This window comes from Cherax quadricarinatus, chromosome 15 (genome assembly GCF_038502225.1).
Source record: "Cherax quadricarinatus isolate ZL_2023a chromosome 15, ASM3850222v1, whole genome shotgun sequence".
In the NCBI taxonomy this organism is placed as follows: Eukaryota; Metazoa; Arthropoda; class Malacostraca; order Decapoda; family Parastacidae; genus Cherax; species Cherax quadricarinatus.
In genome coordinates this window covers 24289050-24311852 of record NC_091306.1, presented here as the reverse complement: position 1 = coordinate 24311852, position 22803 = coordinate 24289050, and the positions used below count along the sequence as shown (strand labels likewise).

At 39.4% G+C, this 22803-nt stretch overlaps 1 protein-coding gene across 4 annotated transcripts in view; it reads right to left on the bottom strand.

The window, feature by feature from the left end:
- LOC128691987 (uncharacterized) overlaps positions 1 to 22803 on the bottom strand; it is a 357504-nt gene that overhangs the window by 65812 nt on the left and 268889 nt on the right. For 3 of the 4 annotated variants that reach the window (XM_070085224.1, XM_070085227.1, XM_070085225.1), the window contains exon 6: positions 18259 to 18886. The exons of the other annotated variant lie outside the window; for it this stretch is intronic. In XM_070085224.1, coding sequence (XP_069941325.1) covers positions 18813 to 18886 — 74 coding nt within the window. In that variant the 3' untranslated portion in view covers positions 18259 to 18812. Of the gene's footprint in view, positions 1 to 18258; positions 18887 to 22803 lie in introns of those variants that run through there. 4 annotated transcript variants of the gene reach the window in all.

Sequence of the window (22803 nt, the reverse complement as noted above, 5' to 3'; positions counted from 1 at the left end):
GATCACAAATCACTCAGTTTTAATATATCATGGAATTCCCCTAATAATGGCAATCAAGTCTCTGTCCCTGACTTTCGCTTGGCTGATTTCATAGGACTGAAAAATTACTTAGGTGGGCTGAACTGGAATGACCTGACTAAGGGTCAGGTAGGTGGTGATGGTTGCCGATATGATGCTTTCCAGGGCATAGTTCTAGCTGCTCAGTCAAATTATGTTCCAAATAGGGAAATCAGATCAAACAAAAATGATCCTAAATGGATGAACAATAGATTAAAATATCTGACTGGTCAAAAGAGAGGCATATATAGGCAAATCAAAAGAGGAGAGGGGCAATTAAGAAATCGATATATTCAGTTAAAGAGAGAAATAAAAAAGGGAATTAGAAAAGCAAAAAGAGATTATGAGGTTAAAGTTGCAAGAGAATCGAAGACTAACCCAAAAGGATTCTTTCAGGTATACAGAAGTAAGATCAGGGACAAGATAGGCTCACTCAAAAGTTCCTCGGGTCAGCTCACTGACAGTGATAAGGAAATGTGTAGAATTTTTAACACATACTTCCTCTCAGTTTTTACACAGGAGGATACCAGCGATATTTCAGTAATGATAAATTATGTAGAACAGGACGATAATAAACTGTGCACTATTAGGGTCACAAGTGACATGGTCCTTAGGCAAATAGATAAATTAAAACCTAACAAATCCCCAGGCCCTGATGAACTGTATGCAAGGGTTCTAAAGGAATGTAAAGAGGAGCTTAGCACACCTTTGGCTAATCTTTTCAACATATCACTACAAACTGGCATGGTGCCAGATAAGTGGAAAATGGCAAATGTGATACCTATTTTCAAAACAGGTGACAGGTCCTTAGCTTCGAACTATAGACCAATAAGCCTAACCTCCATAGTGGGAAAATTTATGGAATCAATAATTGCCGAGGCAGTTCGTAGCCACCTTGAAAAGCATAAATTAATCAACGAATCTCAGCATGGTTTTACAAAGGGGCGTTCCTGCCTTACGAATTTATTAACTTTTTTCACTAAGGTATCTGAGGAGGTAGATCATGGTAATGAATATGATATTGTGTATATGGACTTCAGTAAGGCTTTTGACAGGGTCCCACATCAGAGACTATTGAGGAAAATTAAAGCACATGGAATAGGAGGAGAAATTTTTTCCTGGATAGAAGCATGGTTGACAAATAGGCAGCAGAGAGTTTGCATAAATGGGGAGAAATCAGAGTGGGGAAGCGTCACGAGCGGTGTTCCACAGGGGTCAGTGTTGGGCCCCCTGCTGTTCACAATCTATATAAACGACATAGATGAGGGCATAAAGAGCGACATCGGCAAGTTTGCCGATGACACCAAAATAGGCCGTCGAATTCATTCTGACGAGGACATTCGAGCACTCCAGGAAGATTTGAATAGACTGATGCAGTGGTCGGAGAAGTGGCAGATGCAGTTTAATATAGACAAATGCAAAGTTCTAAATGTTGGACAGGACAATAACCATGCCACATATAAACTAAATAATGTAGATCTTAATATTACGGATTGCGAAAAAGATTTAGGAGTTCTGGTTAGCAGTAATCTGAAACCAAGACAACAGTGCATAAGTGTTCGCAATAAAGCTAATAGAATCCTTGGCTTCATATCAAGAAGCATAAATAATAGGAGTCCTCAGGTTGTTCTTCAACTCTATACATCCTTGGTTAGGCCTCATTTAGATTATGCTGCACAGTTTTGGTCACCGTATTACAGAATGGATATAAATTCTCTGGAAAATGTACAAAGGAGGATGACAAAGTTGATCCCATGTATCAGAAACCTTCCCTATGAGGATAGACTAAGGGCCCTGAAACTGCACTCTCTAGAAAGACGTAGAATTAGGGGGGATATGATTGAGGTGTATAAATGGAAGACAGGAATAAATAAAGGGGATGTAAATAATGTGCTGAAAATATCTAGCCTAGACAGGACTCGCAGCAATGGTTTTAAGTTGGAAAAATTCAGATTCAGGAAGGATATAGGAAAGTACTGGTTTGGTAATAGAGTTGTGGATGAGTGGAACAAACTCCCAAGTACCGTTATAGAGGCCAGAACGTTGTGTAGCTTTAAAAATAGGTTGGATAAATACATGAGTAGATGTGGGTGGGTGTGAGTTGGACCTGATAGCTTGTGCTACCAGGTCGGTTGCCGTGTTCCTCCCTTAAGTCAATGTGACCTGACCTGACTAGGTTGGGTGCATTGGCTTAAGCCGGTAGGAGACTTGGACCTGCCTCGCATGGGCCAGTAGGCCTTCTGCAGTGTTCCTTCGTTCTTATGTTCTTATGTTCTTATATTGTGACCACTTAGTAATATTCCTGAAATCTCGCATTTCAAGGAGATCAACAACGTGAACGGCAGCAGGGGACTGATGAAGAGCTTCTTTCGCAAGTCTGATAAGACTTTCCTCTTAAGGAGGACCGTCAACTAGAGCATTAACACGAGAACGAATGGCAGTAAACCATGCTTCAAGACTATGTACATGGCCACTGAATGAATAATAATAATAATAATAATATCTTTATTTACTACAAGTACATGTACATGGCATACAGTCCTAGCTGGCAACAATGACATACTACCATACAGAAAGTCCCTTGTTATGCTCCGCATTTCGGGCAAATTAGGTCAGTGTCCCAGGATGCGACCCACACCAGTCGACTAACACCCAAGTACCCATTTTACTGATGGGGGAACATAGACAACATGTGGAAAGAAACAGGTCCGATGTTTCTACTCTGGCTGGGAATCGAACCCAGGCCCTCGCCATGTGAAGCAAGAGCGTTAACCACCAGGCCACCAGAGCCCAAGGGAATCACGAGTAAAACTGTAGTGTCTCAGTGTATGGGTCGGTCTGTCAGTCGATAATGAACTATGAGGACTGATGGCAGAAGCAGCAGTAGTCTGAGAGGTCTGAGTGTTGCCATTCACTAAAGTATCACTTGAAGGTATGTGAGACATAATGGCAAAGAAGTTGCACAAGAACAAATAAGGCAAAAAATAATGAATAATAAAAATGATACAAAATGCTAAAATTGAAATAAAAGAGATGCAACTAATTCTGCAGAAGTAATAAAAAAAATGTCTAAGATACACTGCAAGAGGAAGGACAATTCAAAATAAGGGACTGCTGGACAAGATAAAGAAGCACATTGAAATTTACAAGTAAAAATATTACTGGAGGCAGAATTAAATGCAAAATGAGCTGTCTGTACTCTTGCTAATAAAGAAATTAACTAACAAAATTGTAAATCAATATAAAAAGTATAAAATAAAATAACTAAATTGTATACAAAGAGAGATAACTGGGAAATTTAAATATTTTCTAAGTGTGCATAAACAAAATTAAAATATAATGCAAACAATATCAGGAAAAATAATAAAATGAAAAACAAGACACTCAGACAATAATGAACTGAGAATAATAATGCATAAAAATATCAATAAAAGAAAATAATTCACTGCAGAACAAGTGCAACAAAATAAGGTGCAGAAATAATCAATGCAGCAATAAAAGTTACACTGGTAAAATGTAGGCTAAATAATAAAAATAAAAATGTGAAGAAGAACTTACTGAACACTTTAACTCTTAATTGTAAATTAGACAAAACAATTTACTCAAACAGAGTAAAGAAAACACTTTACGTTAAAAAAAGAAATTGAAATTACACTAAGAATGAATTTGTTCAAAGAAATAAGAAAAATATGAATAAAAATAAAACAAGAAACAAAACTGGAAGTGTAACACTTACAAATGGCAGGGCACACAACATGTGGAAATTGCATTTATCTGAATGTATCATTATGTACATAACAGTAAATGAACAAAGATAATTATTATTTATCAGTTAGACAAGTAGGAATTTGGGACACCTAGGTCGCAAAAAATGTCCCCCTTCGATACCTACAACTGTCATATCCACAAGTTGCTCTGGGCCTATTAATTATAAATGAAAGATACATCACGAGGAATGCTGGTAAATATATAAATTTGTGGACTGTATATTAAAATAAAAAAAGGATTATATATATACACATATACATAACAGAAGGAAAATATATCTTAATATCACTCACCAATTTGACTGGAGATTAATGTGTCATGTACAGGACCCCCCCTTTTGCCTACATTTATGAAAAATTTACTGGCCAGAATTTAAATATAAATTAGACAGCTTATCTGAGGTTCCTGGAGTTGTCCTGTCCTGTCGTCTGATACTCAAATTATGCAGGAATACACATCCAACAATTTCGCCTCCTATTTGAGAGGTGTCAGCCAAATTTTAACCTCTAGAGCACGAAAAATTCTTCCCATTATACACAACGTTTGTTACTCCATTCAAACAAACAATGGCGAGTCCCGTCTGTGCAGATGCAGGCTTTCCGTTTTCTATGACATAAATATTATTAAATACAGTATGGCCATCTATTTACATATATTATTATTATTATTATAATCAAAAAGAAGCGCTAAGCCACAAGGGCTATACAGCGCTGCAGGGTAGGGAAGGAAGCAAGGGAATTGGATGGCAGGAGGGAGGGGGGATGATCAGCAGGTTACAGAAAACAGCGGGGCAGGGGATAGTACGGGGGTAGAGGGTAGCAAGAGATACAAGTAGAAAGGGCTGAAAGTATCAGAATTTGTGAAGTAAGTCAGTCGTTGTCAAAAAGTCAATAAGAGAGTCCGGATGAAAGGTGGGTCCATCAGCGAGAAGGGAAGGTAAAGAGAGAGCAGCGGGGCGAAGACGACGACAGAGGTAAATTCTGCGTGCTCGTTGATAAAGTGGGCAGTCCAACAGAATGTGGCTGACTGATAATGGAGCTTGGCAATTCTCACAGAGAGGAGCAAGACGCCTCTCCATGAGATATCCATGAGTAAGACGAGTATGGCCAATGCGAAGACGGGAGAGAGTAGTCTCCCAACCTCGACACTGGTGATAAGAAGACGGCCAGTAACCTATACTCGGTTTAATAGACTGAAGTTTGTTGCCGAGCATAGTAGACCAACGTTGTTGCCAACGGGTGTGAAGGTGGGAAGATATTACAGCAAAATAGTCCGTACATGGAATACCTCTGTAAGAAACTGGTAGGTCATGTACTGCTGACCGCGCAGCAGTGTCTGCCTGTTCATTGCCCTGTACGTCAACATGACCAGGGACCCAACAAAAAACAATATCTTTATGCTTAGTAAAGATGCGGCGTAGCCAAAGTTGGATACGGAGGACTAAGGGGTGAGGTGTATCAAATTTTTGTATAGCCTGTAAAGCACTAAGGGAGTCTGAGACAACCACAAATGATGACACAGGCATAGATGCAATACGGATAAGTGCTGTAAGGATGGCATATAATTCAGCAGTAAAAATACTAGCTGAAGATAGTAAATGCCCTTGTACGACGCTGTCCGGAAACACTGCTGCGAATCCTACGCCGTCAGAAGACTTAGAGCCATCTGTGTACACAGCAATGGCATGAGAATGAGAGTGAAAGTGGTCAAGAAAAAGAGAGCGGGAAGCGACCGTAGACAGTTGGGCTTTCGAGCAAGGGAGGGAGAAAGAACAGACTCGAACAGCTGGGACCTCCCAGGGGGGTAGGGAAAAGTGAGATGCTACATGTACATAGAAAGGTGGTAGTTGAAGAGAAGACAAGAGCGAATGAAGGCGAAGAGAGAAGGGACGGAGTAAGCAGGGGCGGCGAACAAATAAAGAATGTCTACTAATATCAGTGACCATTCTATAAATGGAAGGATTGCGGAGATCATGAGAGCGTACATAGTAGCGCAGGCAATGGGCATCACGGCGATCGGATAAGGATGGAACGTTCGCTTCTGCATAGAGGCTTTCGACAGGGGAAGAGCGAAAAGCACCAAGGCATAAACGTAATCCTTGGTGATGAATGGGGTTAAGGCTAGAGAGAGTAGCAGGAGATGCCGCTGAATAGATCTGGTCACCATAATCAAGTTTCGATAAAATAAGGGTGGAATGTAGGTGAAGGAGGGTTCGACGATCAGCTCCCCACGAAAGATGAGCAAGGGTTTTAAGAAGGTTCAGCCGGCTGTGACAAGTTGCCTTCAGAGAGGTAATGTGAGGTTTCCAGGATAACCTACGATCAAAGAGGAGGCCCAGAAACTTGACTGTATCACGTTCAGGGATACGTGAGCCATAGAGGTACAAAGGATGATCAGAGATGACAGAGCGTCTAGTGAAAGTGATTTGGTGGGTTTTAGTGCTGGAAAATTTAAACCCATGTGTGGTGGCCCAATTGGAAACACGGTCGACTGCATGCTGGAGAGAAACTGTAAGGAGGTGACAGTCAGCGCCTGCACAGGCAATAGCAAAGTCATCAACATAGAGTGATGACCAAATATTTGATGGAAGACTAGAGGCCAAATCATTAATAGCAAGGAGAAAAAGTGTTGTGCTCAGAACACATCCCTGGGGGACACCTTCAGCTTGGACAAAGTCCGGGGAGAGCACATTATTAACCCGAACACGGAAATGCCTGTCAGTTAAAAAGTTCTTAAGGAAGGATGGTAGATTGCCTCGAAGGCCTAAGGAGTGGGCTTGGGCTAAAATATTATACCTCCAAGTTGTGTCATATGCCTTCTCAAGGTCAAAAAATATGGCAATAACTGAGTGGTTATTCGCAAAGGCATTACGAACATACGTATCCAAGCGCAGTAAGGGGTCTATGGTAGAACGTCCCTTACGAAAGCCATATTGACGAGTGGAGAGACTGTTGTGTGTCTCTAAATACCACACTAAACGTCTATTTACTAGACGTTCCATTACTTTGCAAACTGCACTGGTAAGAGCAATGGGACGATAGTGGGAGGTTTCATGTCCCGTAGTGCCTGGTTTGCGGGAAGGGAGAACAATGGCGGATTTCCACAGCTGTGGAAGAACTCCTTGTGACCAAATAAGATTGTAAAGGTGTAATAGGACTGCAAGGGCTGACTGATGTAAATGTTGTAGCATACGAATATGAATGTCGTCGGGCCCAGCTGCCGATGATCGACAAGCTGAGAGTGTTGCCTCCAGTTCTTGAAGTGTAAAAGGCACATTATACTGTTCTTCTCTGAGAGAAGAAAAGTCCAAGGGTGCTAACTCTCTGGCAGACTTTGAGGAAAGAAATGAGGGGCATAGATGGAGTCCCTGAGAAATACGGACCAGATGATTGCCAATTTCATTGGCAACATCTAGTGGGTTTGCTATATCAACACCGGCAACCCGCAGAACAGGAGCCGGGTCAGGAGAATATTTACCACTCAGTTTTCGTACTTTTTTCCAGACTGCACTCATAGAGGAAGCAGAGGTGATGGTGGAGACATAATCTCGCCAGCAAGTGCGTTTAGCGTCACGGATGACACGGCGAGCGATCGCACGCTTCTGTTTAAAATCAAGGAGTCGCTCTGTGGTTCTATTGTACCGGTACCTGCCCCATGCAGCGCGTTTCAAACGTACTGCACGAGCACAAGCAGGAGACCACCAAGGCACGCATTTCTGAGAATGCCTGCCCGAAGTTTGGGGTATAGAATGAGAAGCTGCGGTGAAAACGGAGGACGAGAAGAGGTGTAAAAGCTCATCGATGGAGGACGAAGAAGGAACCTCTTTAAAAACAGTCAGGTGTGAGTAAAGGTTCCAATTTGCCCGATTAAATTGCCAGCGTGGGGTGCGAAGAGGTGGCGAATATGAAGGGGAAGTAAGAATGATTGGGAAATGATCACTGTCATGTAAGTCCGGGAGAACAGACCAAGTAAAGTCTAATGCGGCGGAGGAAGAGCAAACTGAGAGATCGATGCAAGAGAGAGTATGAGTCCGAGGATCAAAATGGGTGTGAGTACCTGTATTTAAAACATGGAGGGGGTGGGTGGCAAGAAAAGCCTCTAACTGAATTCCACGGGAATCACAGTGAGACCCTCCCCAGAGGAAATGGTGGGCATTAAAATCACCAAGTAACAGAATCGGTGGCGGTAATGACGAAACAAGGAAGGCAAAATCCGGAATAGATAATGCCCGAGAAGGAGAGAGATATAAAGAACAGAGCGTATACCACCTATGTAAGTGGATACGGGCTGCTGTGTAATGCAGCGAAGTATGAACAAATAGCTGATGGTACGGAATATCAGTGCGGAGAAGAAGGGCACTTTCATTAAAGGTCCCATCAGGAAAAGGATCTGAAGAATACAATAAATTATAGCCTGAGATGTGAGAAATAACAGCAGAGTGTAATTTTGGTTCCTGTAAGCAAACACCAACAGGGGCAAACTGGGAGAGTAACATCTGAAGCTCACCCCGATTACCCCTGAGGCCGCGTATATTCCACTGTAAAAAGGCCATGATTGGCAATGATAAAGATACTTGAAATCCGCAGGTAAGGGTTCCTACGGACTAGAAGGGTTAGAAAAGTCCACATGCGGAGGCAGTGGAAAATGTTCAAGCAGCGAAGGAACGGTGCGCTGTGAAGAAAGGAGTTGCGCAGATGGAGCAGAGGAGAGAGGAAGAGCGGAAGGTGGATCAGTGTCCATTGATGGTTTGGTCTCTGCAATATATTCAGAGATTGCTTCAAGTGTTTCGGAATTCAGAGATGTCGTATGGGAGACAATATTGGGAATGGTAGGGGGAGGATGAGTAAAGATTGGAACTGTATTGGACTGTACCAAGGTAGGGGGGGGCGAAAGGGTGGAGGGAACTGGAGAAGCGTGGCAGGGGACAGAAGAGACAGGAACCTGGGAGGTGGCAGAAGAGGAAGAAACTTGGGAGGGAACAGGGGAGGAAGGTACATTACGAGGAGGAGGGTGAACCTCTGCACTTGTAACTGAGCCAGTGAGAGGGGAAGAACTAGGGACAGAGACAGGGAGGGTAAAATGAGGAGGTGGAAGATGGGTAGGAGGTGTTACCGGACCTTTTTTTGACTTTTGAGAAGTAGAGGGACGATTGGGAAGAGGTGTCGTACGAGGTCTCGTCGATACTGAGGCTTGTAAGAGAGAACTCGAAGAAGCGAGATTAGACTGAGGCGTTGAAGTAGGGACGTCTGAGCCGAGGACAGCAAAAGGATTAGATACAGGAGTGATTATGGGAGAGGTAACCACAGAGGTGGGTGTAGAAGATGGGATACCAGAAGTGGGGGGACGTTTTGAAACACGGGAATAAGAAACACGTGGGAGTCTCCCTTGGAGGCGGAGATGAGAAACTGCCATGGCATAAGGGAGACCTTCTGTCTCTTTGAGGTAACGGATTTCCCGCTCGTTTAAATAGACCTGACAACGGCGAGAGTACGAAGGGTGAGCCTCATGACAGTTAAGGCAAGAGGGAGATCGATTGCAAGACGTATTAGAATGGTCATCGGCACCACAGACTGGGCATTCGGCGATAGATCTGCAATATTTCGCTGGATGGCCAAATCGCCAGCAATTTCTACACTGTTGTGGTGTAGGGATCACCTTTCGAACTTGTAACCGATGTCCTGCTATATAAACGGAGGATGGGAGTTCTCGGCTGTCAAAAGTTAAACGAGCCACATTGCTAGGGTATCGTCTCCGCCCACGGGCAGGAAGAACGTAAGTGTCTACCTTGAGGATTGGGAGATCTTGGAGTTCCAGCTGTTCTAGAATGTCGGTGCCACATGTCTGGAAATTTTGTTGAACTATGGTATGGGGCAGAATAACGGTACCACTACAAGAATTGAGGGAATGATGTTTTTCAAGGGTGACAGGAACAGTATCTATATGGGTAAGACGAGAGAGCTCACGAGCCTGGGTAGCATTCTGTACGGTAATGATGCGCGTACCGCTCTTAAGAGCATGAAAAGAAATATCTTTACCAACATGGCGTAGGAGTGCCTTGCCAATACTATGGTCAGAAAGATAGGCAGTAGAGGAAGTTGGTCGTAAAGTGAAGAATTTAGTCCACTGTTCAGTCTGAAACTGAGCGTGGAAAGGTAGTGAAGGACGTGTCGATCGTTTCTGAGAAGAACGAGAAGGTGAAGGTGGAGAAGTATCATCAGCAGGTAATTGTCGTTGACGTTTAGGCGTGGGACCAGAGTTGGTCCGACGTGGAACGGGTCGGCGATTTGAAAATTGCCGCACCGTAGAGGGAGAGGCCGGAAGCATAGTCAGAGGAGAGCGAAGGTCTGATAAATCGAAGGAGTCAGTCGAGGCCTCAGTACCTGAAGCGGGTGAGGAAACAGCACCGGCAATAGGTACAGAGGCATGAGGAATGTCTGAAGAGTGGTCCAAAGACGAGGCGGGGTCAGAACGGGGTGCGGTATCAAGAAGGGGCCCGGGGGTACCAGGTTCATGGACTAGGGCTGCCATGGTTAGGTTACTTCTTTCTTTTTGTTTTTAAGAAAAAAAAAGAAAGAAGAAAAGAAAATAAAAATAAAAAAAAGAAAAAAAAAGGGGGGACCGGGGAGGGATAGTTCCTAGGAGGGATGAAAGGGCCAGAAATCTCCCTCCGCGCCCAAGAGGACTCGACACCGCTAGTAGCGCAGATGCAGCATGGAACCCGTGCCATACCCTACCCTTCATGCCAGTAAACCAGCAATCTGGGATAGCAACCTCACATCTGCCGAGCTACCTCGGTGGACAAAAGAGAGGGCGGCCGGATATCCGCCACAAAGCATACCTCCTTCAGCCACCTCCCCCGGAATCCGAAAGGTGGCTTCCAGAGCTACACCCGTCGCCCAAAAGACACCCAAAGCTACTCCGGGATACCGGAGAGGGATCGGGACATCCCTAGGCAATCCAGATTCCACGGCAAACTACGCCACCGCCAAGAAACCTCAACGGAATGGGATGGACCCCGGTGTCCTTTCTCCTACCTAGGAACTAGCGCGCCTGTGGGAGAAATCCCAAAGGACAAAAAGAGGAAGGGCAAAAGGGAGGAGTGGGGAGGAGGAGGAGGAAAGGAAAAAGGGGAGGATGGGGAGGATGGGATAGGGGAGGGGAGATTGGGGGGTAATTAGGTTCGGTCTGAGGAAGAAGACCGATAGGTCTAATTCCTCAGACCAAGAGCCTCTTCACCACGCCAAGGAGCCCCCCTTGAAGAGGTATTTACATATAACTACTGTATTTCTGGAAAATATATACAGAATTTTCCACACTGCGGTGGGGCGGAGTTCATTGCTAAACGACTCAAATTACTCCTTCCTTTAGGAGACAATTCCAGCCGGTTCTGGCTTGAGTGGCTGTTCTCCTAGTAGGTCTTACTACGATTTCATTTTCCGGCATCACTTGGTCAGCGTTATCTTCCATATCACTCATGTCACTTTCCCTCAGATTTTCATTTACTTTTGATTGAACACCTAATTCCAAGGGAATTAATTTATTAATTGTGCATAAACTTTCCTGGCCACGACACAACACTTTGACACTCCTGACAACACCTTGTGCATCTGGGTACAATGTCAATACTTTGCCCAGAGGCCACAATGTTTGATGTTGTTCAGTATCAATCAACACAATGTCACCTGGTTGAATGTTCTGTCGATATACTGCCTCTGTCGCACCATAAAAGTGTTCACATAGTGTAAGAAGATGTTCCTTATGCCACACATTAGACCAATGATCAATTACTTTATTTAACATTTTAAATTTATCTCACAACACTGCCGCATCATTGTAATCTTCATCACTTTCTTCTGGATTATCTCTATAGACAGGGGCAGCTTCCAATTTCCTTCCACATATTAGGTGAGAAGGTGTTAATACATCTGCATCAGGTGTATCACTCATGTACGAGAGTGGCCTATTATTTATACGATTTTCCGCCTCCACTAACACTGCACGGAATTCTTCCAAATTAATTTTCTTCCAGTGTAGTACTTTATGGAGACACCGCTTCACTGTGCCTATAAGTCTTTCGTACAGCCCCCCCTGCCAAGGGGCTCTAGGAGTAATAAATTTCCAGGTACACCCTCACTGGGTTAACAGAGAATGAACATCATTACTATTATTTAACTCAATCAAATGTTGAGCACCTGCAACAAAATTTGTGGCATTATCCGAAATCGTCAATCTCGGACAGGATCTCCTAGCTGCAAATTTTCGAAACAGCTCTATAAACTATTCTGCAGACAAGTCCTGTGCCACTTCTAAATGAACTGCCCTAGTAGCAGTACAGGTGAACAAACAAACATACACTTTCAGTGGAACACCATCTGAAGTACCTGTTAAAATTATTAGACCACTATAGTCTACACCTGTTACATCAAATGGTTTCACTAATTGTACACGCTCTTTGGCATTGGTGGAGGACCTGGGTACATATAGGATCTGGCATCCACACGGCGACATATTACACAAGATTTAATCACCCTTTTTACACTTTGCCGTCCTTGTGGAACCCAGAAAGTTTCCCTAATACAATTTAAGGTATCTTGTACCCCACCATGCATTACATTTTTATGGGCATTTAGCACAATTAAATTTGTTAGATGATGAGTTTTGGGCAGTAAGAGAGGGTGTTTAGCATAATCACCCAATTCAGCATTTTGTAACCTACCTCTGCACCTAATTACAATGTTCTCTAAATACAGCCCCAATTTCTCTATTATGGAACCTTTCACAATTTTTCTTTCCATCATCAATTTAATCTCATTTTCATAGATTTCCTCCTGTACCCTCTTTATCCAATATTCAAGAGGATGTGAAAACTTAAATGAAATATTCATCTTGTTTAGAAATTTAAACACCAACTTAGTTACATTGATTAGTTTGGGTAAAGAAGAATACCTATTTATATCAATGGCTAAGGAAGGACAAACTATTGGAGCGGTGGTCACAGTAATGTCAACAGGAGTAATATACGCCTTTTGTACAGGCCAATCAGCTTTATTTACCAACCAGCTCGGTCCTTTAAACCATGATACAGCATTTACAAATTTAGCATAAGATAAACCTCGAGACAAGAAATCAGCTGGATTCTCCTCACCAGGTATATGATTAAATGTTAACATATGCTGACCCAAACTATTATACTTCTCTTGCATTTGATTAATTTCAGCGACTCTGTTTTGTACGTACACAATTTTACTGTTTCCATTACGAATCCATTTAAGGATACCTCATTATCAGACCAAATTACAGTGTCACTAATATTTATCTCCTGCAACTTATTTCTTATATAATTAGCTAATTTGACACCTACATAAATGGCTGTTAATTCCAACTGAGGTAAAGTAAGTGATTTAATTGGAGACACTTTAGCCTTAGACATAACAAGAGAAATAACACTATTACATTGAAGGTAAGCAACTGCTCCATATGCCAATTTTGAAGCATCACAAAAAATGTGGAATACATTTTTCTTATTTGGATTGGCCACCTGATGTGGGAACTCCAACATTGGATTTTTTTCATAATCACCAATTAATTCATCCCACCTGTTAATGAATTCCTCAGGTAGAATTTCATCCCAAGCACATTTAAGTTTCCATGCTTCCTGTATTAATAATTTCCCTCTTATAGACACTAAACCTAGTGGATCAAAACATTTGGAAACTTCAGCAAGAAAAACTCTTAGTTAATTTATTGGGCATACTGTAATTATTAGGTTTTAACATTAACAAATCTCTCTCAGTATCCCAAGTTAATCCCAATACATTACTACATTTTGGGACTTCATCTCCAGGGTAATCTTTGCTTATTTTGTTCTTTAATTTGGACGAATTACTATTCCATTCCCTCAGAGGCATATTTGCACTTTGCATTATTTTATTAGCCTCTCCATAAGTCATTAACAGTTCCTCTTCAGTTGACGTCACACCCAGGAAATTGTCAACGTAAAATTGTTTGCTCATTACTTTACTCAATGGACTTCCCATACGTTTAAGGTGTGCATTTATCGTCGCTTGAAGTAGGAAAGGACTGGATGTAGCACCAAATAATACGCTCCTAAAGCGAAAGGTTTTCAGAGGGCTAAGTGGGTCACTAGGATTCTCAGGCCATAAGAAGCGGGTACAATCCCGGTCAGCCTCTTGTAAACCCACTTTTAGGAAAGCTTTACTTATGTCAGCCGTAAAGGCATAATGCTTCACTCTGAAATTTAATAAGATATCTCCTAATTTTTCCGTCAACGACGGACCTGTCATCAAACAGTCATTTAAACTAGGTACATTTTTGTTACTCCTGGCACTACAATTAAACACAATCCTCAAGGGAGTGGTCTTAGAATCCTTCTTCACTCCGTGATGGGGTAAATAGTGACCATAAATTTTGGCTTGCTCAGGAGGTACCTCTTCTATGAATTTATTAATTAATTGTTCAGCAATTATATTACTATATGCAGTTAACAATTCTGGTGTCTTACTCAGTTCGCGGAGCTGAGCCTTTAATTGTCCATATGCCATTCTGTAATTAGTGGGCAATTCTGGATGGTTCAGTCTCCACGGAAGTCGCACCCAGTATTGTCCAGAATTAAATTTTACATCTCTCAGGTATTGCTCCTGAGTAAAAGAATCGTCTGGACTTTCTTCATTTACATTTATTCCAATGCTGTCTAATTCCCACAATTTATGCACTGGCTCAACACCTTCTTCTATGGAAGAGTTATACTGGGGTACGATTATATGAGTAAGACACACAGTTATGGTATTTGTAGTTTCCTCTAGTCATGAATTATTATTACGAGGAATCCTACCATACATTACATGGCCTCCTGCAGTCTTCAAAAGGGTGATGCCACATTTCTTTAGCATACCCTTTACAAAGGAGGCATAACAGTCACAACCTATCAAAATATTTATTGGGCCTACAGAATCATCACTTACACCAGAATGGGCTAAATTTACATTGTGTGAATGTCTTTCTGTAGCTTTACTAAGCCCTACTGTAGTTATTTTCTCTGGAAGTCTATCTAAAATTACTGCATTAACATGTTTTTTCTCATTGCCCAACCTGACAGTTACATAAACAGTGTCATACAATTGAGGTCTTTTATCTGAGAGAAAACCAGATAATTTTAAAGTTGTGGGATCTCCCATCTGTACTTTCATACCATCAAGACATTTACGTTTTATGAAAGTACGTTGGGATCCCTGGTCCAATAATGCATTTACATTTTTTGATTTATGCCTTTTATCATCAATTTTTACCTGTAACACAGGTAAGGCTACTTCAGCAAAATCATCATTATTAACATTAGCAGCAATTTTTACATTAGCTACTGTTGTGTCAGGATTGTCAACATTATCATTATTATCAACATTATCATATAGACCCTTACACATGACTATATGGTTTCTTCCTTTGTGACATTGATAACAGTTGTTTAATTTGGCATGACAATCCTTTACATTGTGATTACCTAAACACCTGATACATCTGTCAAGTTCCTCCAATCTTTCAACTTTATCATTCCATGAATTGTATGCATTGCAATTCTTAGAAAAATGAGTACCCTTGCAGAAAAGACAATCTCTCTTTTCTTTGACTGGTTTCTTATTAACTGGGCTACTCTTATGAGGGTACTTATTCTTCTTACCTTGTGGAGAATCATTATTTCTGATTCCTGCTACTTGATATGCACCTATGCAACTATTTTTAGGAAATGAATTTTGATTATTACCATTGGGATAGTTTTTCCCTTTATGAAACTTGACAGATACCTGAGAGTTATTATGTGTTGCATCTTTAAAATGAGTTAGTTGGCTGGTCAGCAACTGCACAATTAATTCTTGTAGACCTAGTCTTATTTCCTCCAGACCAAAATAAACCTTGTGATACTTGTTCTAGAGCCATTGAAGTGTTTTACAGCTTAATTTATTCTGTACAATGGCACTCAATAATCAGTCTGATTCTTTCAGGTTATATTTATTACTTAATGTTTTGAGAGTGCTCTCCAGTTTAACTCTAAACTGCTGTAAACCTTTGTAAGTGTGATTTTGAGATTTTAAATTAACAATCATATTCACTAGATCCAACCTACTTTGTTCTATATTACCATAAGTGACTTTCAACAAGTCAACTGCTTCCTTGTAAGAGTCATCTACATTGGGAAAGGCTTGTATGAGTATGTGAGCATCTCCTCTTACCTGTCCTTTGAGGTAAAATAATTTAGTTACACAGGCTAGGTTACTCCTGTAATGCACAGCTGCTTTAAAAATTGACCAAAACTCCTCCCAGTGTTCTCCAGGATTAAATACAGGTAAACAAAATTCTGGGAGTTTTGGCAAAGATATATTATTTGTTGGAGGAGACTGATTAACTGCCTGGTTTACACATTTTAATTTATTCAAGGCCTGACTTTTACAAGAATCTTTTCCTCCAATTCATAATACTGATTAATCATGAGATCTACTTCAGTCTCATCTACACAGTTTACTAATAAATCTCCTTCATATTTGTTGTAATATAATTTGTATGAATCATATCTATTCCCCAAAGCATCTAAATACAATTTTAAATCATCAGTATTCACAGTTTCTTGATTCATTAATTCCAAACATTGATTATATGCCTTGGTTACATGACCCTTTCTAGCTTGCAGTGATGCTTTTTTTGCTCTGTATTCCATATGTTTGTCTTCTATATTAATTTCCTCATTTTCAGCCATGATGCAATGTATTAAATTCAACTTAATAACACTGATTATGTACTAAATTATGCACTTGATAAGGGTAAATAGTACAGCTTATCTTTGAATAAATCCTAGCTACTTGAGCTTAGCAATTGCATGTAAGAAAATTATATAAATTTTAAATGTACATTAATACAAACCTTTAGCCAGCCTTGGCTTATCAAAATTATTATACAAATTAATATAAATCCTTGCCAGAATTTGGCATAGCAAAATTAATATTATACACATTAATATAATTAGCAACACTTGGTTTATCAATTACACATACACTGATATAAATCTTGGCCAGAATTGTCTTATCAAATTAGTATTATACAAATTAATATAAATTTAGCCAGACTTGACTTATCAAAATATTATACAATTAATATAAATCCTTGCCAGAATTTGGCATAGCAAAATTAATATTATACACATTAATATAATTAGTTACACTTGGCTTATCAATTACACATACACTGATATAAATCTTGGCCAGAGTTGTCTTATCAAATTAATATTATACAAATACATTAATATAAATCCTAGCCTCTTTGGCTTTGCAAAATTAATATTATACACATTAATATAATCTTTACCCACCCTTGACTTATCCAAATTAATATTGTAATAATTATAATCCACTACACATTAAGTAAATTTGTGAACTTAACATCCACCTCCTTCTGTCATTTCACATATAATTATTAAGTAATTAACTAATTAATGACTTCATTAATTACCTCCGGTTCAAGAAGGACCAACGGGCAAATTAAATGTGGAAAATTGCATTTATCTGAATGTATCATTATGTACATATCAGTAAATGAACAAAGATAATTATTATTTATCAGTTAGACAAGTAGGAATTTGGGACACCTAGGTCGCAAAAAATGTCCCCCTTCGATACCTACAACTGTCATATCCACAAGTTGCTCTGGACCTATTAATTATAAATGAAAGATACATCACGAGGAATGCTGGTAAATATATAAATTTGTGGACTGTATATTAAAATTAAAAAAGGATTATATATATACACATATACATAACAGAAGGAAAATATATCTTAATATCACTCACCAATTTGACTGGAGATTAATGTGTCATGTATAGGACCCCCCCTTTTGCCTACATTTATGAAAAATTTACTGGCCTGAATTTAAACAAATTAGACAGCTTATCTGAGGTTCCTGGAGTTGTCCTGTCCTGTCGCCTGATACTCAAATTATGCAGGAATACACATCCAACAATTTCGCTTCCTATTTGAGAGGTGTCAGCCCAATTTTAACCTCTAGAGCACGAAAAATTCTTCCCATTATACACAACGTTTGTTACTCCATTCAAATAAACAATGGCGTGTCCCGTCTGCGCAGACGCAGGCTTTCCGTTTTCTATGACAAATATTATTAAATACAGTATGGCCATCTATTTACATATAACTACTGCATTTCTGGAAAATATACAGTATTTTCCACACAACACTTGCAAGTGGCGGGGCACACAACACTTACAAGTGGCGGGGCACACAACACTTACAAGTGGCAGGGCACACAACACTTACAAGTGGCGGGGCACACACAACATATTCACTTATTCACTTTTTAGTATATTCTTAAAAGAAAATCTTGCTGTGACTGATACGACAAAAATTGCTGGCAAAAATAATGGTACATAAGTCTGGGAAAAGATCAAGGGAATGAGACACTGCTGGCATACGGAAGAAAAAAAGGAACACATAGAAATAAATGGATAATTTAGTATACTGGGGTGAATAGCGCAAGAATCATACACATAATGGTGTATATAGAATCATACACATCATGGTGTATACAGAATCATATGCATCACGGTGTATACAGAATCATACACATCACGGTGTATACAGAATCATACACATCACGGTGTATACAGAATCATACACATCATGGTGTATACAGAATCATACACATCATGGTGTATACAGAATCATACACATCATGGTGTATACAGAACCATGCACATCACGGTGTATACAGAATCATACACATCATGGTGTATACAGAATCATACACAACACGGTGTATACAGAACCATGCACATCACGGTGTATACAGAATCATACACATCATGGTGTATACAGAATCATACAGATCACGGTGTATATAACCTGGCGTCTTCCATGGTTGTTACTGATGACTCTCTGACATTTATTCTTGTACTTGTTCAATAAAAATTATAAGGCATTGATGTGAATTTCTTCATAAGTGTGTTCATTATGTTCTTCATTATGTTCTGCAACATCATCATCTGAGGAACAAAATTTTATATTTAATAACTAGTTACTGTAATAATTTTTGTTATTGGCTTTATTGAAACTTTATTATGATAATAATAATAATAATAATAATAATAATAATAATAATAATAATAATATTATTATTATTATTATTGTTATTATTATTATTATTATTCGTTGAAGTAGTAATAATAATAAGTATAAGTATCTTGTTATAGTATAAAGACAGATATCGTAAAATATCGACGCAGAATAAACGTGATTGCTGTCAGAAGTTGCATCATCAAGTCTCATCACTTAAGTCTTGAAACTGACTGGATGCGTCTCTCAGAAAATATAACGTCAACAACAGTATTTCAATTTTCCAAATTTCTTAAAAGTATTGGAACATACACAAACTAAAATCAATGCAATTTTTTCCTTGAGTAGGACTAACTAGCTTTTAAAAAAGTTTAAAATTTGTGTATATAACATACAAATTTTTAAGTATGGTCTTCATGACATGCAGATTTTACAGGCACATATAAGAACATTATGTATAGTTAACCTATAATAAACCAGTTAAGGGGCACGTAAGTATCTCTGTCTTCTAATAACATGTTCATTTTCCGACTATAATCTTCCATAATTACTATCGCATTTGTTTGTCTGTTACTTAAGGTGAGGTCCAGGATCTTTCCTCAATTCATGGTATAACTTAATAAAATCTTTGATGACGACACGAATTACAGTTGAGCAGAGACCACTTGCAATTGTTCCGCCTCGTAATAGTTGACCAGGGTTGATAATTTGAAGCCGATCGTAAGAGGCGTTCTGAAGTTATTAGGTAATAATATGTACATTAGATTAGGTAAAAGGATTCGGGTGCAACAGTTAATAAAAATATATGGAAATAGAGGCTTTTAGAGTAAAGTGAGATACCTTCCAGGGTTCTCACTTTGTGGAATACATCAATGTTAATAATTTCAAGCCGATATTCTATTCAAATCTTTGAACTCATGCAGCCCAAAAACTACACGAACTTAGCTCTCTGGATAGCACACTACTCAGCACTAGAGCTGAAAATTTGAAACCGATCAGAAGAGGCATTCTCTAGTTATCATACGTATTCTAACGATTCCAAGTTATACATGTGAAAAATTGCATTTATCTGAATGTAACTCATTATGTGCATAACAGTAAATGATAACAAAGATAATTATTATTTATCAGAGTTACATAGACAAGCAGGAATTTGGGACACCTAGCTCACAAAAAATGTCCCCCTTCGATACCTACCAGTCATATCCACAAGTTGCTCTAGACCTATTAATTACAATTGAAATGTACATACACCAGGAATTCTGGTAAATATATAAATTTCTGGACTGTATATTAAAATTAATAATGATTATACATACACACATTTACATAACAGAAGGAGAATATATCTTAATGTCACTCACCAATTTGACTGGAGATTAAGGTGTATCATACTCAGAAAACCTCACTGTCTATACATGAAAATAACTCTGGCCAGAGTTACAAACATAACAGACTTATCTTATGTTCCTGGAGCTGTCTTGTCCAGTCGCCTGATATCTCAAGTCATGCAGAAATGCACATCCAACAATTTTGCCTCCTATTTGAGAGGTATCAGCCCAATTTTGACCTCTAGAGCATGAAAAATTCTTCCCATTCACTGACGTCTGTTACTCTCAATTCAAACAAAACAATGGCGAGTCTCATCTGTGCAGGCGCAGCTTCTTCCCATTTTTCATAAAAATTTTTATTATATACAATATAGGCCGTCTATTTACCTATAAATTACCGTATTTCCGGAAAATATACAGTATTTTCCACACTGCGGCCGGGCGGAGTTCGTTGCTAAAAAACTCAAATTACTCCTTCCTTTAGGAGACGATTCCAGCCGGTTCTGGCTTGAGTGCCTATTTTCCTAGTAGGTCTTACTACGATTTCCTCTTCCGGCATCACTTGGTCAGCGTTATCTTCCATATCACTCATGTCACTTTCCCTCAGATTTTCATTTACGTTTGTTTGAACACCAGTTAATTCCAAGGGAATCAATTTATTAATTGTGCGTAAACTTTCCTGGCCACGACACCACACTTTGACAATCCTGACAACACCTTGTGCATCTGGGTACAATGTCAATATTTTGCCCAGAGACCACAGTGTTTGATGTTGTTCAGTATCAATCAACACAATGTCACCTGGTTGAATGTTCTGTCGATTTACTGCCTCTGTCGCACCATAAAAGTGTTCATGTAGTGTAAGAAGATATTCCTTACGCCACACATTAGACCAATGATCAATTACTTTATTTAACATTTTAAATTTATCACACAACACTGCTGCATCATTGTAATCTTCATCACTTTCTTCCAGATTATCTTTATAGACAGGGGCAGCTTCCAATTTCCTTCCACATAATAGGTGAGAAGGTGTTAATACATCTGTATCAGGTGTATCACTCATGTACGAGAGAGGCCTATTATTTATCCGATTTTCTGCTTCCACTAACACTGTACAGAATTCTTCCAAATTAATTTTCTTTCAGTGTAGTACTTTACGGAGACACCGCTTCACTGTGCCTATAAGTCTTTCGTACAGCCCCCCCTGCCAAGGGGCTCTAGGAGTAATAAATTTCCAGGTACACTCTCGCTGGGTTAACAGAGATTGAACATCGTTGCTATTATTTAATTCTATCAAATGTTGAGCACCTGCTACAAAATTTGTGGCATTATCTGAAATCATCAATCTCAGACAAGATCTCCTAGCTACAAATTTTTGAAACAGCTGTATAAACTGTTCAGCAGACAAGTCCTGTGCCACTTCTAATTGAACTCCCCTAATAGCAGTACAGGTGAACAAACAAACATACATTTTCAGTGGAACACCATCTGAAGTACCTGTTAAAATTATTGGACCACTATAGTCTACACCTGTTACATCAAATGGTTTTACTAATTGTACACACTCCTTTGGCAATGGTGGAGGACCTGGGTACATATAGGATCTGGCATCCACAGGGCGACATATTACACAAGATTTAATCACCCTTTTTACACTTTGCCGTCCTTGTGGAATCCAGAAAGTTTCCCTAATACAATTTAAGGTATCTTGTACCCCACCATGCATTACATTTTTATGGGCATTTAGAACAATTAAATTTGTTAGATGATGAGTTTTGGGCAGTAAGATAGGGTGTTTAGCATAATCACCCAATTCAGCATTTTGTAACCTACCTCTGCACCTAATTACATTGTTCTCTAAATACAGCCCCAATTTCTCTATTATGGAACCTTTCACAATTTTTCTTTCCATCATCAATTTAATCTCATTTCCATAGATTTCCTCCTGTACCCTCTTTATCCAATATTCAAGAGGATGTGAAAACTTAAATGAAATATTCATCTTGTTTAGAAATTTAAACACCAACTTAGTTACAATGATTAGTTTGGGTAAAGAAGAATACCTATTTATATCAATGGCTAAGGAAGGACAAACTATTGGAGCAGTGGTCACAGTAATTTCGACTGGAGCAATATACACCTTTTGTACAGACCAATTAGCTTTATTTACCAACCAGCTCGGTCCTTTAAGCCATGATACAGCATTTACAAATTTAGCATAAGATAAACCTCGAGACAAGAAATCAGCTGGATTCTCCTCACCAGGTATATGATTAAATGTTAACATATGCTGACCCAAACTATTATACTTCTCTTGCATCTGATTAATTTCAGCGACTCTGTTTTGTACGTACACAATTTTACTGTTTCCATTACGAATCCATTGTAAGGATACCTCATTATTAGACCAAATTACAGTGTCGCTAATATTTATCTCCTGCAACTTATTTCTTATATAATTAGCTAATATGACACCTACATAAATGGCTGTTAATTCCAACTGAGGTAAGGTA